Here is a 19701-nt window from a genome sequence, read left to right on the forward strand (position 1 = left end):
TTCCTCTCTGGATATTATAATCTCTTCCTCTCTGGATATTATAACGTCTCCTCTCTGGATATATAATCTCTTCCTCTCTGGATATTATAATCTCTTCCTCTCTGGATATTATAACGTCTCCTCTCTGGATATTATATTCTCTTCCTCTCTGGATATTATAACGTCTCCTTTCTGGATATTATAATCTCTTCCTCTCTGGATATTATAATCTCTTCCTCTCTGGATATTATAACGTCTCCTCTCTGGATATTAAATTCTCTTCCTCTCTGGATATTATAATCTCTTCCTCTCTGGATATTATAACGTCTCCTCTCTGAATATTATAATCTCTTCCTCTCTGGATATTATAATCTCTTCCTCTCTGGATATTATAACGTCTCCTCTCTGGATATTATATTCTCTTCCTCTCTGGATATTATAACGTCTCCTCTCTGGATATTATAATCTCTTCCTCTCTGGATATTATAATCTCTTCCTCTCTGGATATTATAATCTCTTCCTCTCTGGATATTATAATCTTTTCCTCTCTGGATATTATAATCTCTTCCTCTCTGGATATTATAATCTCTTCCTCTCTGGATATTATAACGTCTCCTCTCTGGATATATAATCTCTTCCTCTCTGGATATTATAATCTCTTCCTCTCTGGATATTATAACGTCTCCTCTCTGGATATATAATCTCTTCCTCTCTGGATATTATAATCTCTTCCTCTCTGGATATTATAACGTCTCCTCTCTGGATATTATATTCTCTTCCTCTCTGGATATTATAATCTCTTCCTCTCTGGATATTATAATCTCTTCCTCTCTGGATATTATAACGTCTCCTCTCTGAATATTATAATCTCTTCCTCTCTGGATATTATATTCTCTTCCTCTCTGGATATTATAATCTCTTCCTCTCTGGATATTATAATCTTTTCCTCTCTGGATATTATAATCTCTTCCTCTCTGGATATTATAATCTCTTCCTCTCTGGATATTATAACGGCTCCTCTCTGGATATTATAATCTCTTCCTCTCTGGATATTATAATCTCTTCCTCTCTGGATATTATAACAGCTCCTCTCTGGATATTATAGTCTCTTCCTCTCTGGAAATTATATTCTCTTCCTCTCTGGATATTATATTCTCTTCCTCTCTGGATATTATAACGGCTCCTCTCTGGATATTATAATCTCTTCCTCTCTGGATATTATAGTCTCTTCCTCTCTGGATATTATAATCTCTTCCTCTCTGGATATTATAGTCTCTTCCTCTCTGGATATTATAGTCTCTTCCTCTCTGGATATTATAATCTCTTCCTCTCTGGATATTATAATCTCTTCCTCTCTGGATATTATAATCTCTTCCTCTCTGGATATTATATTCTCTTCCTCTCTGGATATTATAACGTCTCCTCTCTGAGTATTATAATCTCTTCCTCTCTGGATATTATATTCTCTTCCTCTCTGGATATTATAACGTCTCCTCTCTGAGTATTATAATCTCTTCCTCTCTGGATATTATATTCTCTTCCTCTCTGGATATTATAATCTCTTCCTCTCTGGATATTATAATCTCTTCCTCTCTGGATATTATAACGTCTCCTCTCTGAATATTATAATCTCTTCCTCTCTGGATATTATAATCTCTTCCTCTCTGGATATTATATTCTCTTCCTCTCTGGATATTATAATCTCTTCCTCTCTGGATATTATAATCTCTTCCTCTCTGGATATTATAATCTTTTCCTCTCTGGATATTATAATCTCTTCCTCTCTGGATATTATAATCTCTTCCTCTCTGGATATTATAACGTCTCCTCTCTGGATATATAATCTCTTCCTCTCTGGATATTATAATCTCTTCCTCTCTGGATATTATAACGTCTCCTCTCTGGATATTATATTCTCTTCCTCTCTGGATATTATAACGTCTCCTTTCTGGATATTATAATCTCTTCCTCTCTGGATATTATAATCTCTTCCTCTCTGGATATTATAACGTCTCCTCTCTGGATATTAAATTCTCTTCCTCTCTGGATATTATAATCTCTTCCTCTCTGGATATTATAACGTCTCCTCTCTGAATATTATAATCTCTTCCTCTCTGGATATTATAATCTCTTCCTCTCTGGATATTATAACGTCTCCTCTCTGGATATTATATTCTCTTCCTCTCTGGATATTATAACGTCTCCTCTCTGGATATTATAATCTCTTCCTCTCTGGATATTATAATCTCTTCCTCTCTGGATATTATAATCTCTTCCTCTCTGGATATTATAATCTTTTCCTCTCTGGATATTATAATCTCTTCCTCTCTGGATATTATAATCTCTTCCTCTCTGGATATTATAACGTCTCCTCTCTGGATATATAATCTCTTCCTCTCTGGATATTATAATCTCTTCCTCTCTGGATATTATAACGTCTCCTCTCTGGATATATAATCTCTTCCTCTCTGGATATTATAATCTCTTCCTCTCTGGATATTATAACGTCTCCTCTCTGGATATTATATTCTCTTCCTCTCTGGATATTATAATCTCTTCCTCTCTGGATATTATAATCTCTTCCTCTCTGGATATTATAACGTCTCCTCTCTGAATATTATAATCTCTTCCTCTCTGGATATTATATTCTCTTCCTCTCTGGATATTATAATCTCTTCCTCTCTGGATATTATAATCTTTTCCTCTCTGGATATTATAATCTCTTCCTCTCTGGATATTATAATCTCTTCCTCTCTGGATATTATAACGGCTCCTCTCTGGATATTATAATCTCTTCCTCTCTGGATATTATAATCTCTTCCTCTCTGGATATTATAACAGCTCCTCTCTGGATATTATAGTCTCTTCCTCTCTGGAAATTATATTCTCTTCCTCTCTGGATATTATATTCTCTTCCTCTCTGGATATTATAACGGCTCCTCTCTGGATATTATAATCTCTTCCTCTCTGGATATTATAGTCTCTTCCTCTCTGGATATTATAATCTCTTCCTCTCTGGATATTATAGTCTCTTCCTCTCTGGATATTATAGTCTCTTCCTCTCTGGATATTATAATCTCTTCCTCTCTGGATATTATAATCTCTTCCTCTCTGGATATTATAATCTCTTCCTCTCTGGATATTATAACGGCTCCTCTCTGGATATTATAATCTCTTCCTCTCTGGATATTATAGTCTCTTCCTCTCTGGATATTATAGTCTCTTCCTCTCTGGATATTATAATCTCTTCCTCTCTGGATATTATAGTCTCTTCCTCTCTGGATATTATAGTCTCTTCCTCTCTGGATATTATAATCTCTTCCTCTCTGGATATTATAATCTCTTCCTCTCTGGATATTATAACGGCTCCTCTCTGGATATTATATTCTCTTCCTCTCTGGATATTATATTCTCTTCCTCTCTGGATATTATAATCTCTTCCTCTCTGGATATTATAATCTCTTCCTCTCTGGATATTATAGTCTCTTCCTCTCTGGATATTATAATCTCTTCCTCTCTGGATATTATAATCTCTTCCTCTCTGGATATTATAATCTCTTCCTCTCTGGATATTATATTCTCTTCCTCTCTGGATATTATAATCTCTTCCTCTCTGGATATTATAATCTCTTCCTCTCTGGATATTATAATCTCTTCCTCTCTGGATATTATAATCTTATTCTCTCCGTCCTGTTTCCCGGTAGCCGGGGCTCCTCGCAGTCACCTGGGCGTTATTCCGGAGCATACAGCGGGCAGGGCGTTATATCCGCAGATTATACCGGCGGCTCCTGCTATCACTATCGGTCACAGTGTTATCTCGGGTCAGACATGTTCCGGGCTGTCCTCTGCCGGGCGGGTGACTCGGGTGGGGGAGGGGAGCTCCTGGCTTTCCTGGCCCGGCACGGTCCGGTTCGGCACAGCTCGGTCCGGTAGAGATGCGGGCGGCGGCTCCGGGATCACATCCGGGTCCGTGCACATGCGTGCTGCCATTATTCCGGGATAACTTTGGTCCGTGTCAGTCATCGTGTGGCCGGGAGGGACTGAGACAACCCTCCCCCTCCCGGCAGTGGAGCGCCCTCGTGTGCTCAGAGGGCGGTACTACAGCCGCGCCACCACAGGCTCCAGGACTGTCAGAACACGATAGGGGTTGTAGTCCTGCTCAGGTAGAGGCAAAGTGCAGTAGAGAATACAAGCTCTGGTGAGGCAGTACCCTACTACACAGAGCAGCCTACAACAGCGCGTCACCCACAGATCCCCCATAACAGCGCGTCCTCCACAGATACCCCATAACAGCGCGTCCTCCACAGATTCCCCCATAACAGCGCGTCACCCACAGATCCCCCATAACATTGCTTCATCCACAGATCCCCCATAACACAGATCCCCCATAACAGCGCGTCACCCACAGATCCTCCATAACAGCACGTCATCCACAGATTCCCCCATAACAGCGCGTCATCCACAGATCCCCCATAACATTGCTTCATCCACAGATCCCCCATAACACAGATCCCCCATAACAGCGCGTCACCCACAGATCCTCCATAACAGCACGTCATCCACAGATTCCCCCATAACAGCGCGTCATCCACAGATCCCCCATAACATTGCTTCATCCACAGATCCCCCATAACACAGATCCCCCATAACAGCGCATCCTCCACAGATCCCCCATAACAGCGCGTCCTCCACAGATCCCCCATAACAGCGCGTCACCCACAGATCCCCCCATAACACAGATCCCCCATAACAGCGCGTCACCCACAGATCCCCCATAACACAGATCCCCCATAACAGCGCGTCCTCCACAGATCCCCCCATAACACAGATCCCCCATAACAGCGTGTCACCCACAGATCCCCCATAACAGCGCGTCACCCACAGATCCCCCATAACAGCACGTCATCCACAGATTCCCCATAACAGCGCGTCATCCACAGATCCCCCATAACATTGCTTCATCCACAGATCCCCCATAACAGCGCTTCATCCACAGATCCCCCATAACAGTGCGTCATCCACAGATCCCCCATAACATTGCTTCATCCACAGATCCCCCATAACAGCGCTTCATCCACAGATCTCCCATAATAGCATGTCACCCACAGATCCCCCATAACAGTTTTTCATCCACAGATCCCCCATAACAGCGCATCATCCACAGATCCCCCATAATAGCATGTCACCCACAGATCCCCCATAACAGTGCTTCATCCACAGATCCCCCATAACAGCGCTTCATCCACAGATCCCCCATAATAGCATGTCACCCACAGATCCCCCATAACAGTGCTTCATCCACAGATCCTCCATAACAGCGCTTCATCCACAGATCCCCCATAATAGCATGTCACCCACAGATCCCCCATAACAGCGCTTCATCCACAGATCCCCATAATAGCATGTCACCCACAGATCCCCCATAACAGTGCTTCATCCACAGATCCCCCATAACAGCGCATCATCCACAGATCCCCCATAATAGCATGTCACCCACAGATCCCCCATAACAGTGCTTCATCCACAGATCCTCCATAACAGCGCGTCATCCACAGATCCCCCATAACATTGCTTCATCCACAGATCCCCCATAACAGCGTGTCATCAACAGATCCTCCATAACAGCGCTTCATCCACAGATCCTCCATAACAGCACGTCACCCACAGATCCCTCATAACAGTGCGTCATCCACAGATCCCCCATAACAGCACGTCATCCACAGATCCCCCATAACATTGCTTCATCCACAGATCCCCCATAACAGCGCTTCACCCACAGATCCCCCAAAACAGCGCTTCAACCACAGATCCCCCATAACAGCGCGTCACCCACAGATCCCACATAACAGCACGTCACCCACAGATCCCTCATAACACCGCTTCATCCACAGATCCCCCATAACAGCACGTCACCCACAGATCCCTCATAACAGCGCTTCATCCACAGATCCCCCATAACAGCGCGTCACCCACAGATCCCTCATAACAGCGCTTCACCCACAGATCCCCCATAACAGCGCGTCACCCACAGATCCCCATAACAGCACGTCACCCACAGATCCCTCATAACAGCGCTTCACCCAGAGATCCCCCATAACAGCGCGTCATCCACAGATCCCCCATAACAACACGTCACCCACAGATCCCTCATAACAGCGCTTCACCCACAGATCCCCCATAACAACGCGTCACCCACAGATCCCCCATAACAGCGCTTCATCCACAGATCCCCCATAACAGCACGTCACCCACAGATCCCTCATAACAGCGCTTCACCCACAGATCCCCCATAACAGCGCGTCATCCACAGATCCCCCATAACAGCGCATCACCCACAGATCCACCATAACAGCACGTCACCCACAGATCCCCCATAACAGCTCATCATCCACAGATCCCCCATAACAGCGCGTCACCCACAGATCCCCATAACAGCACGTCACCCACAGATCCCAGATAACAGCGCTTCACCCACAGATCCCCCATAGCAGCGCGTCACTCACAGATCCCCATAACAGCACGTCACCCACAGATCCCTCATAACAGCGCTTCACCCACAGATCCCCCATAACAGCGCGTCATCCACAGATCCCCCATAACAGCGCTTCATCCACAGATCCTCCATAACAGCACATCACCCACAGATCCCTCATAACAGCGCTTCATCCACAGATCCCCCATAACAGCGCGTCATCCACAGATCCCCCATAACAGCGCTTCATCCACAGATCCTCCATAACAGCACATCACCCACAGATCCCTCATAACAGCGCTTCATCCACAGATCCCCCATAACAGCGCTTCATCCACAGATCCTCCATAACAGCGTGTCATCCGCAGATCCCCCATAACAGCGCGTCACCTGCAGATCCCCCATAACAGCGCATGACCGACAGATCCCCCATAACAGCGCTTCATCCACAGATCCCCCATAACAGCGCTTCATCCACAGATCCCCCATAACAGCGCGTCACCCACAGATCCCTCATAACAGCGCTTCATCCACAGATCCCCCATAACAGCGCGTCATCCACAGATCCCCCATAAGAGCGCGTCATCCACAGATCCCCCATAACAGTGCGTCATCCACAGATCCCCCATAACAGCGCGTCATCCACAGATCCCCCATAACAGCACGTCACCCACAGATCCCCCATAACAGCGCGTCATCCACAGATCCTCCATAACAGTGCTTCATCCACAGATCCCCCATAACAGCGCTTCATCCACAGATCCCCCATAACAGCGCGTCATCCACAGATCCCCCCATAACAGCTCGTCACCCACAGATCCTCCATAACAGCGCGTTACCCACAGATTCCCCCATAACAGCGCTTCATCCACAGATCCCCCATAACAGCGAGTCACCCACAGATCCCCCATAACAGCGCATCATCCACAGATCCCCCATAACAGTGTATCATCCACAGATCCCCCATAACAGAGCGTCATCCACAGATCCCCCATAACAGTGTATCATCCACAGATCCCCCATAACAGCGCTTCATCCACAGATCCCCCATAACAGCATGTCACCCACAGATCCTCCATAACAGTACTTCATCCACAGATCCCCCATAACAGTGTATCATCCACAGATCCCCCATAACAGTGCGTCATCCACAGATCTCCCATAACAGCGCGTCACCCACAGATTCCCCATAACAGCACTTCATCCACAGATCCCCCATAACAGCTCATCATCCACAGATCCCCCATAACAGCGCATCATCCACAGAGCCCCCATAACAGTGTATCATCCACAGATCCCCATAACAGCACGTCATCCACAGATCTCCTGGTGATCAGAAAGTCCTCCGGGGGGATTTGGCTATTTCTTCCCTCCTGGGAGCATGGTCCGGAGCGTGAGGTTGATCCGGGCCCGCCGGTCGTGATATTCCTTTGGCACGCGGTGCTGGAATGATGAAACACGAGATGTCGGATCAGTCGGGTTTGTATCTGGAGACTGAGCAGATGAGCGGCATTCAGCACTTCTGACTCTGCAGCTGATGTAAAAGCACAACCTCCAGCCTCCACCTGTCACAGGATGCTGGGAGTCGCAGTTTCAGAACAGCCGCAGTCTTGTGCTGTACAGTGACGCCTTCATATACACAATATCTGACGCCGTCCTGCAGAGCGATGACCCGAGGAAGACTAAGGAATATCCGATTCTGAAGGAAAAGCTCCGACTTCCTGTACAAGTTACTCAATACAATTCTGTAGAAAATGTCCCATGAAATACTAACAACATACCTAGTACTACCTGCAAACCATCAACAAGCAGGTCTGGTGCTAGTAACAGCCTATGAGGGTCACTTTTAATGCTACATGGGAAAATCACATGTAAATCTGGGGAAATCATCCCAGCATTCGCCTTGTACCCACCATGTTCTGATGTTGTCACCCCACACCTGCATGGCATCACCTCCCCTGTGTACAGTAAGGTGGGGTGCAGGTCACAGAGGTGGGATGGGGACAGTATGTGAGGGTCATTGTAAAACCTTCAGCTTGCGCCTTTGAAGTCGTCTATTGTGGATTCTGACGTGTGTTTAGGATCATTATCTATTTGTAGAAGCCATCCTCTTTTCAATGTCAGCTTTTTTACAGATGCAGGAGGACGCAGGACAGGTTTTCCTCTGATGACTCTTCTATGAAGGCCATATTTGTGCAGGTGTCTCTGATCAGTAGAACAATGTACCACAACTCAAGAGTCTGCTAAATCTTTCTGAAGGTCTTTTGCAGTCAAGTGGGGGTTCTGATTTGCCTCTCTAGCAATCCTACCAGAAGCTCTCACTGAAATTTTGCTTGGTCTTCCAGACCTTATCTTGACCTCCACTCTTACTGTTAACTGCCATTTATTAATTACATTTCAAACTGAGGAAAGGGCAACTTAAAAACGCTTTGCTATCTTTTTACAGCCTTCTCCTGTTTTGTGGGTCTCCACCATTTACATTTTCAGAGAGCTCGGCAGCTGCTTAGAAGAACCCACGGCTGCTGTTTTCTGGCACAAGGTTAGAGGAGGCCGAGTTTTTATAAAGCTGGGAAATGTGCATCACCTGGCCTTTAACAACGATGATAGTGAACAAGCCATAACCCTAAAGGTCTGAAACCTTGGTCAAAGTTATCTGAGCACACAAATCTCCAAGGGTGCCCAAACTTTTGCATCAGCCCATTTTCCAATTGTAATTTTTAAAATGTACAAAATTACGTTTTTTGCCTAAATACAAAGGAAATGTGTCATCTTTAAGCTTAGACTTTTTAGAGATCATTTCATCTTCTACTTCCTGTTCACAATAACAATGACAAGGGGTGCACAAACTTTCACATGTCACTGTAACACATGATGTAACTCAGGATCAGTACAGGATCAGTAATGTATGTACACAGTGACTGCACCAGCAGAATAGTGAGTGCAGCTCTGGAGTATAATACAGGAGGTAACACAGGATCAGTAATGTAATGTATGTACACAGTGAATGCACCAGCAGAATAGTGAGTGCAGCTCTGGAGTATAATACAGGATGTAACTCAGGATCAGTAATGTAATGTATGTACACAGTGACTGCACCAGCAGAATAGTGAGTGCTGCTCTGGAGTATAATACAGGATGTAACTCAGGATCAGTAATGTAATGTATGTACACAGTGACTGTACCAGCAGAATAGTGAGTGCAGCTCTAGGGTATAATACAGGAGGTAACTCAGGATCAGTACAGGATAAGTAATGTAATGTATGTACACAGTGACTGCACAAGCAGAATAGTGAGTGCAGCTCTGGAGTATAATACAGGATATAACTTAGGATCAGTAATGTAATGTATGTACACAGTGACTGCACCAGCAGAATAGTGAGTGCAGCTCTGGGGTATAATACAGGAGGTAACACAGGATCAGTAATGTAATGTATGTACACAGTGAATGCACCAGCAGAATAGTGAGTGCAGCTCTGGAGTATAATACAGGATGTAACTCAGGATCAGTAATGTAATGTATGTACACAGTGACTGCACCAGCAGAATAGTGAGTGCCGCTCTGAAGTATAATACAGGATGTAACTCAGGATCAGTAATGTAATGTATGTACACAGTGACTGTACCAGCAGAATAGTGAGTGCAGCTCTAGAGTATAATACAGGAGGTAACTCAGGATCAGTACAGGATAAGTAATGTAATGTATGTACACAGTGACTGCACAAGCAGAATAGTGAGTGCAGCTCTGGAGTATAATACAGGATGTAACTCAGGATCATTAATGTAATGTATGTACACAGTGACTGCACCAGCAGAATAGTGAGTGCAGCTCTGGGGTATAATACAGGAGGTAACACAGGATCAGTAATGTAATGTATGTACACAGTGAATGCACCAGCAGAATAGTGAGTGCAGCTCTGGAGTATAATACAGAATGTAACTCAGGATCAGTAATGTAATGTATGTGCACAGTGCCTGCACCAGCAGAATAGTGAGTGCAGCTCTGGAGTATAATACAGGATGTAACTCAGGATCAGTAATGTAATGTATGTAGACAGTGACTGCACCAGCAGAATAGTGAGTGCAGCTCTGGAGTATAATACAGGATGTAACTCAGGATCATTAATGTAATGTATGTACACAGTGACTGCACCAGCAGAATAGTGACTGCAGCTCTGGAGTATAATGCAGGATGTAACTCAGGATCAGTAATGTAATGTATGTACTCAGTGACTGCACCAGCAGAATAGTGAGTGCAGCTCTGGAGTATAATACAGGATGTAACTTAGGATCGGTACAGGATAAGTAATGTAATGTATGTACACAGTGACTGTACCAGCAGAATAGTGAGTGCAGCTCTGGAGTATAATGCAGGATGTAACTCAGGATCAGTAATATAATGTATGTACACAGTGACTGCACCAGCAGAATAGTGAGTGCAGCTCTGGAGTATAATACAGGATGTAACTCAGAATCAGTAATGTAATGTATGTACACGGTGACTGCACCAGCAGAATAGTGAGTGCAGCTCTGGAGTATAATACAGGATGTAACTCAGGATCGGTAATGTAATGTATGTACACAGTGACTGCACCAGCAGAATAGTGAGTGCAGCTCTGGAGTATAATACAGGATGTAACTCAGGATCAGTAATATAATGTATGTACACAGTGACTGTACCAGCAGAATAGTGAGTGCAGCTCTGGAGTATAATACAGGATGTAACTCAGGATCAGTAATGTAATGTATGTACACAGTGACTGCACCAGCAGAATAGTGAGTGCAGCTCTGGAGTATAATACAGGATGTAACTCAGGATCAGTAATATAATGTATGTACACAGTGACTGTACCAGCAGAATAGTGAGTGCAGCTCTGGAGTATAATGCAGGATGTAACTCAGGATCAGTAATATAATGTATGTACACAGTGACTGCACCAGCAGAATAGTGAGTGCAGCTCTGGAGTATAATACAGGAGGTAACTCAGGATCAGTACAGGATAAGTAATGTAATGTATGTACACAGTGACTGCACAAGCAGAATAGTGAGTGCAGCTCTGGAGTATAATACAGGATATAACTTAGGATCAGTAATGTAATGTATGTACACAGTGACTGCACCAGCAGAATAGTGAGTGCAGCTCTGGGGTATAATACAGGAGGTAACACAGGATCAGTAATGTAATGTATGTACACAGTGAATGCACCAGCAGAATAGTGAGTGCAGCTCTGGAGTATAATACAGGATGTAACTCAGGATCAGTAATGTAATGTATGTGCACAGTGCCTGCACCAGCAGAATAGTGAGTGCAGCTCTGGAGTATAATACAGGATGTAACTCAGGATCAGTAATGTAATGTATGTAGACAGTGACTGCACCAGCAGAATAGTGAGTGCAGCTCTGAAGTATAATACAGGATGTAACTCAGGATCAGTACAGGATCATTAATGTAATGTATGTACACAGTGACTGCACCAGCAGAATAGTGAGTGCAGCTCTGGAGTATAATACAGGATGTAACTCAGGATCATTAATGTAATGTATGTACACAGTGACTGCACCAGCAGAATAGTGAGTGCAGCTCTGGGGTATAATACAGGAGGTAACACAGGATCAGTAATGTAATGTATGTACACAGTGAATGCACCAGCAGAATAGTGAGTGCAGCTCTGGAGTATAATACAGAATGTAACTCAGGATCAGTAATGTAATGTATGTGCACAGTGCCTGCACCAGCAGAATAGTGAGTGCAGCTCTGGAGTATAATACAGGATGTAACTCAGGATCAGTAATGTAATGTATGTAGACAGTGACTGCACCAGCAGAATAGTGAGTGCAGCTCTAGAGTATAATACAGGATGTAACTCAGGATCAGTACAGGATCATTAATGTAATGTATGTACACAGTGACTGCACCAGCAGAATAGTGAGTGCAGCTCTGGAGTATAATACAGGATGTAACTCAGGATCATTAATGTAATGTATGTACACAGTGACTGCACCAGCAGAATAGTGACTGCAGCTCTGGAGTATAATGCAGGATGTAACTCAGGATCAGTAATGTAATGTATGTACTCAGTGACTGCACCAGCAGAATAGTGAGTGCAGCTCTGGAGTATAATACAGGATGTAACTTAGGATCGGTACAGGATAAGTAATGTAATGTATGTACACAGTGACTGTACCAGCAGAATAGTGAGTGCAGCTCTGGAGTATAATGCAGGATGTAACTCAGGATCAGTAATATAATGTATGTACACAGTGACTGCACCAGCAGAATAGTGAGTGCAGCTCTGGAGTATAATACAGGATGTAACTCAGAATCAGTAATGTAATGTATGTACACAGTGACTGCACCAGCAGAATAGTGAGTGCAGCTCTGGAGTATAATACAGGATGTAACTCAGGATCGGTAATGTAATGTATGTACACAGTGACTGCACCAGCAGAATAGTGAGTGCAGCTCTGGAGTATAATACAGGATGTAACTCAGGATCAGTAATATAATGTATGTACACAGTGACTGTACCAGCAGAATAGTGAGTGCAGCTCTGGAGTATAATACAGGATGTAACTCAGGATCAGTAATGTAATGTATGTACACAGTGACTGCACCAGCAGAATAGTGAGTGCAGCTCTGGAGTATAATACAGGATGTAACTCAGGATCAGTAATATAATGTATGTACACAGTGACTGTACCAGCAGAATAGTGAGTGCAGCTCTGGAATATAATGCAGGATGTAACTCAGGATCAGTAATATAATGTATGTACACAGTGACTGCACCAGCAGAATAGTGAGTGCAGCTCTGGAGTATAATACAGGATGTAACTCAGGATCAGTAATGTAATGTATGTACACAGTGACTCCACCAGCAGCATACTGGGTGCAGCTCTGATCAGCTTCTAGTCAGTGTGGTGATTGCGGGTGTGGTGGCTGTAGATCCTGCTGCGAGCTCCTGATCTCTGAGAAACCAACACCTCTCCACCTGGGGACCTGCTCTCTCTCCTACCCAGGGAGAGAGTGGGTTTCTGGGATGAGTGAAGGAGCCAAGCCCCAGTCTTCTGCTCCCGAACCAGGCCGGCGGGGGATAGAAGAAACCAGCAACCGGCCTGCACATCAGAGGACTCGGGGGTGAGACGCTCCACCAAGAGTCGCAGCAATGTGGCTCCTACTCCCCCCTGGATTGTGGAGACACCTAGAAGCCGCAAGGCTTCCAGCATGGAGGAAAAGCCTGACAGCGGCGTGCATGATGGCGCTCCTTCCGGAGGAAAGCTGAGTGCTCACGGAGGTGAGGCTGACCTCTCTGAGGGGGGTTGGGCGCTGCAGGGACCCCAGGAGTCTGTGTCCACCTATGCCTCCCGGGTCATGATCCGCCTCTGTGAGTATGAAGATGCCAGTAAACTCGTCAGGAGGCTTCGGGAGGAGCTGCGCTGCACAAGCGCAAACGCTGCAGGGGCCTTCAAACCAAGGAAGGCCAAGCTCCAGGCCGAGGTAAAGCGACTGACCAGTGAAATTCATCTCCTGGAACTTAGGAAAGCCACCATCAGGGAGCAGAGTGGTCCATTCAAGGAAAAGCTAATAAATGAAGACAGCTACAGAGAAATGGCTGATACCAGAGAGCAAAGGCAGATGGGGCTGCAGCCTGAGAGCCAGGTGGATGATGAGAGTGATGATGACCAGCAGGAAGCCCCACCTGGCAGCCTGCAAAGTCACCCGCAGGCCACGTGCAGCGAGCTCCCTGCAGGACAGGCGACATTGACATCCGGTCGCAGTTCTGCCGGCTCTGGGGAGGACAGTGACAGCAGCGGCCAGGGAGGGGCGCTAATGACGGAGATTAAGCTCCTGGAGTCCCCAGTGTGCCTCCAAAACTTCCATCTTGGCGACGATCTACCAGAAGAGGCACCTGGGGGCCACAAAAAGGCAAAGAAGACCAAGCCAAAGCTGCAGGAAGCGGTAAGCTATGTCTATGCCCCCCTCCCTGTACCCCTGAGTCGGCGGCAGGCTCAGCTCGCTGTATAAGCCCCGTTGCCCCGCCCAGCACGGGTTCTGCTGTGGATCCGGTGCAAAGGCGCGGGGAGATTACAGAGCGTGGTAGTGAGGCGCAGAGCTCCGTCTCTGCTTGTAGTAGTGGGGACGCAGCAGGAGGTGCATCAGCCGAGAGGCTGGACAGTGAGGGCGGCCTGGCGATGGGCGTTCCGTCAGGCCACGATGCTGTGGTGCGCTCCTCAGTGGGAGGGGGGAGCAGCCCGGTGTCGGGGGCAGCTCCGGTAGCCTCGGCACCTCTGAATGCTGTTGCCGCTGATCACTTAGTTGAGAAGCGGCGGCAGTGTGAGGGGGCTGTCGGGGCTGAGCGTTCCGCTCCTCCCACGAAAGGGCTATTTTGTGTTGGCGTCGCTGGTCCGGAAGATCCTGATGCTAAAGATCAGCGGCGCCTAACAGCAGCTAAAGATCAGCGGCACATTATACCGAATGCCAAACAGCGGAAATTACCGACCGATGATGTGGAGGGCACACATAAGACCGGGGGTGAGGTCGCCTCCAGTTCCATGGAGGTGACTGAGCCCCTTGTGCCTGATGCGGAGGTCAAAAGGTCATCCGCCATTGTTACTGGTCCAGCAGGAATGAATGTGGTGGTGGAGGTGAATGAGGCTAATTCATTGTCTAGTGGTGTGGTTGCTGGTTTGGTGGAGGGTGAGATGGAGGTGGGTAATGGTGATGCTGTTGGGGCTGATGTGGTCACTGGTCCGGTTGCCCCCCCAGGGGTGGCAACACCTGTCCAGAGTTATGCCAGTGTCACCTCCGGGGCAAATAGGGCATCCTCCTCGTCTCCGGGCTTTGGAGATGGCATGTTGCAACGGTGCCTTCTGGAGGCTATAAAGAAGGGGGAGAGATCACTAATGGTAGAGGGTCGAGAGGTTGATCTATCCTTCTGGATAGAGAGGCATGGCCTCGGGGCCTTCCGAGATCAAAAAGGGGGGGATACAGTGTGGTCCCTCCCAACAGCCGGGCCAGGCAGTGTGCGTAGGAATGTGGTCCGTCTTCGGTGGAGGGGCAGTGATGCATGTCCTCCAAGGTCTAAAGTTGTGGAGCTCCTGCTGAGGATGGGCTTCAAGGCGATTGACATCTACGCCTTGATACATCCCTATTCCATGCCTGAGTTTGATGTCAGCTTTGTTCGGCCGGAGGGGCTTGAGCTCTTCTGGGCGAATTATGAGTTGACAAAAAATGAGCCCGGCTGGCGAGACTTTGCCGTTCAGGCAGTGTCTCACCAAAACCATATCAAGAAAGTGACCGTGATGACTCGTAACGAGTCGCTTTCTTGCTATGACATCATGACGTGGCTTGGTCAGTATGGAGAGGTGGTGGAGATGCCAAAGAAAAACCGCGACGAGTTTGGCATCTGGTCAGGGGCCTGGACGTTTATGGTAAAACTTAGGCGTTCAGGTGGTACGGTTGCCCACATTCCATCGTCTGCCTTCCTGGGTAGGGATCGTTTACTGGTCTTCTACCAGGGGCAACCGAAGCTCTGTCACAGGTGCGCGAACCCACACACTTCAGTGCAAACTGCACTGTGCAGAAATGTGCGTTGTGTGGGGGTGTCGGCCATCTTGCTGCCTCTTGTGTGGAGATTAGGTGCCACCTGTGTGGTGAGTTAGGTCACCCATTCAGCCGTTGTCCTCGCTCCTTCGCTAATGCAGTCGAGACCCCGGTGGGAGAAAGTCGTGAGGCCGATTCTGCTGGGGAGGGAACTAGCAGGGGTGGGGGAGCTGAGGGGCCAGGGGCCAGGGAAGAAAAGCAATAAAAAGACGCCTGCCCAGCTGAGGCGTCTAGACAAGCGCAGACAGGAGAGGGAGCGGGGCGAGCCACAGGATACTGGGGCGGCCCCTGTCCTGGATGCCAGTCTTGCTGCTGAAGACCTGAGGGATGATGAGTTGGATGAGGAGGTCAGGAGGATCCACAGGGAGGAAACTGCCTCTGCCTCAGAATCCTCCCATTATGAAAGTATGGATGAGGATAATAAGCGGTGGCTAGAGAACAAGCGTAAGCTCGGCACCAAAAAGAAGAAAAAGAAGGGAGATAAAACATCTCCTCCCACTCTGACCAAGGAAGGTAAAACCGACTCCCCTCTGGTTGGTCTTTCGAACCGGTTCCAAGCCCTTGATAACATCTCTTCCTCTGAGGAGGAGGCTGAGGGTGAGCTTCAGCGGAGCTTACAGGGGGCGCCGAGTCTCCTTCTCCTGGGGATGCAAGGTCCTTGGGGGGAGGGACTGGCCCAGAGTCCGGAGACGAGGACGAGAAAAGAAGGAAAAATGCTGGAATGGACACCTCTGTGTCATTAAAGAGGGGGAAGGATTCCTCCTCTGAGGCAGAGGATAAGGGGAGTGGGAAGAGGAAAGCCATCTAACTCAATCACCAATGATGGCGGTACCCACTCCGTTGATGCTGGCGTCCATTAATGTCGCCAGCATTAAGTCAAATATGGCTTGATTTGCGGCCTTTGATTTTCTCAGCCGGGTTGAAGCTGACATTTTCTTTTTGCAAGAAACCATGTTGCCAAATATGGCAGAGGTGTTTATAGCTAAGAGGGAGTGGAGACTCGTGCCATCCTATTGGTGTCTTGCGGCCGAGCCGTATAGCAGAGTGACGGTCCTTTTAACCGCACCGGTAGAATGCCGATGGGTTATTGAGTTAGAAATGGGGAGGTGCCTGATATTAGATGTCCTCATGAAGGGACAAGAGCTCCGGCTCATTAACATCTATGGTCCCCAATCTAAGTGGGACCGGAAGTGTCTCTTTACGAGGATCAAGCCCTACCTTTTTACGAGTCGGCAGGTCGTCTTTGGAGGGGACTTCAACACTGTCACGAGGCCCCGGGATAGAGGAGGTTCCAGAGACAAGCTGACTTATGATAGCGTCGCCCTTAATAGTATAGCTAGTGAGGCTCGCCTGGTGGATGTCCACATCCGGCCACGAGGGGTTCACCTATCATAGAGGTAACTGTAGGTCCAGGATAGACAGGTTTTATTTAAAGGAGGAAGCCGTCTCTTCAGCAGTATCTGTTGTTGAGGTGGAGTTCTCCGATCACTGTTTGATTTTGTTTTCCCTGAATGTTACAGAGACCCCCCGGATGGGAAGAGGCTTTTGGAGGCTCAATTCGTCTCTCTTGGAAGAAGCGGAGATAAGACAGTCCTTTGAGGATTTTCTTCATTGCCAGGTACCCTTACTGGATCTTTGTAGTAGTAAGTCAGAGTGGTGGGAGATGTTTAAGAAAAGGGTGGCGAGATTCTTCTGCCAGCTCTCGAGCCTCAGGAGCCTGGACAGGTACCGCCTGTATCAGGGCCTGAGGAGGAAACTCGAGCATCTTGTCTCAACTGGAGGTAGCCGCGAGGAGATCTCCAGAGTGAAATCTTTGCTAATGAGGTGTCAGTATGATAGACACGCATCTTTGGTTTTTGAGAGGGATTACGGGAAGTACCGCTCGCCTGACCCTTACAGAAACTGCAAGATGTCAGTGAATAGTAAAGTTGTTACAGGACTGGTTGACACTGCGGGGTCCCTGAAAAGATCCAGATCAGGGATCCTGGAGGTCGTCAGATCCTTCTACTCGCACCTCTTGGGGAAGAGGGATCTGGATTGGGATGAGATGTCGGCTTTTCTGGCTGAAGCTGTCCCCGAACCAGGGGTAGACCCCTCTCTTGGTGTTTTGACAGAGATGATCAGGGAAGAGGAAGTTAAGTTGGCGATTGAAGGGCTTGCCCTAAAGAAATCTCCCGGTCCAGATGGCTTAACATCTGAATTCTATAAGACCTTTAAGGACGCCTTGGTTCCCCTCTTGACTGAGGTATTCAATGAGTGTCTTTCCTTGGGCACTCTGCCAAAGTCAATGAGGAGGTCTGCCCTGATCATCTTGTCAAAGGGTAAGGACCCATCTTGCATTGAGAATTGGCGTCCCATAGCGCTTCTCAATGCAGACAGGAAGGTTTTGGCAAAGGTGCTGTTTAATCGGCTGGTGAAATTTGCACCCCAGCTCCTTTCGGGGGCCCAGCATTGCTCTGTTCCGGGCCGCAGTACAATTAGTGCTGTACTCTGTGTCCGAGAGGCAGTGGAGCAGGGTAGGGCTGGCCACTGGAAGGGGTACATGCTGTCATTGGACCAGGCAAAAGCATTTGATCGGGTTAATCATGAGTACCTCTGGTCTGTCCTTCTGAGGTATGGCCTGCCGGGGGGGTTTGTTGATTGGCTTAAGACCTTGTACGCTGGGGCAGAGAGTTTCCCGCTTGTGAACGGTTGGATTGGCAGCTCTTTTGAGGTTGGGTGTGGTGTTCGCCAGGGTTGTCCCTTGAGCCCGCTACTGTACGTGTTTGCGATTGACCCACTTCTTAGGAGGGTGGAGCGTGGACCGTTGGCTGGGATCGGGATGGACCGGGCAGCACCGGAGCCACTCTGAGAGTGGTGGCATATGCCGATGACGTCACTGTTTTTGTTTCCTCTGATGGGGAGGCAGAATGGCTGATGTCAGAGGTAAATCGCTACTCGGAGGCATCCGGGTCTAAGATCAACCGGGATAAGTGTGAGAGTCTCTGGCTGGGAGGAGGAGATCCTGGTTTTGATCTCCCGGACACCCTTCCAGAACCCAAAGTCTCTGCAAAAGTTCTTGGCATCGAATTTGGCCAGGGGGATTACCCCAAACAAAATTGGGACAGCAGGCTAGAGATCGCCACTCAGAAGGTGAACCAATGGAAGGGTTGGTCTTTGACCCTAAGGGAAAGGGTAAACCTGATCAAAACTTACCTGCTCCCTTTGCTGATCTATCTGGGCAGTGTGTGCATCTTGCCAGAGCCTCTCTGGACTCGAGTCTACAGTTTGTTCCTCCAACTGTTATGGGGGAATAGACTGAACCTGGTCAAGAGGGAGGTTACTTCCCGTACGAGGAGACTAGGAGGGTTGGGTATGGTCAACCCTGTGGTATTCCTTGTGAATACCTTCATTAAGATCAATATTGCAAACCTCTGGAAAGAGAGGGCTCCTCCGTGGGTATTCTCCTGTAAGGGATGGTTTCAGCCTTTCTTCCAGGAATGGGAGACAGGAGGGCAAGTGAAGTATCTCCGCACACCGCATGGACATCTCCCGGCTTACGCTACCGTGGTTCTGAAGCTAATTTGCCGGTGGGGTCTGGGAATGTGGGAGGTCAGGACTCTGCCAAGGAAGCTCCTTGACAAAAGGGTTCTGTTGACCCATTTTCAGAGG

The 19701-nt window shown here is 47.5% G+C and overlaps 1 protein-coding gene across 1 annotated transcript in view; it reads right to left on the reverse strand.

Annotated features, from left to right (window-relative positions):
• The window catches only part of ACCS (1-aminocyclopropane-1-carboxylate synthase homolog (inactive)), a 33834-nt gene extending 29794 nt beyond the window's left edge, over positions 1–4040 (reverse strand). Inside the window, exon 1 of the mRNA XM_073658166.1 lies at positions 3704–4040. Within this exon, the coding sequence (XP_073514267.1) occupies positions 3704–3724 (21 nt within the window). The 5' untranslated portion in view covers positions 3725–4040. The remainder of the gene's footprint in view (positions 1–3703) is intronic.
• Positions 4041–19701: the final 15661 nt, after the last annotated feature.

Source organism: Phyllobates terribilis, unplaced genomic scaffold, assembly GCF_046119375.1.
Source record: "Phyllobates terribilis strain yellow unplaced genomic scaffold, ASM4611937v1 Scaffold_13__5_contigs__length_258822181, whole genome shotgun sequence".
In the NCBI taxonomy this organism is placed as follows: Eukaryota; Metazoa; Chordata; class Amphibia; order Anura; family Dendrobatidae; genus Phyllobates; species Phyllobates terribilis.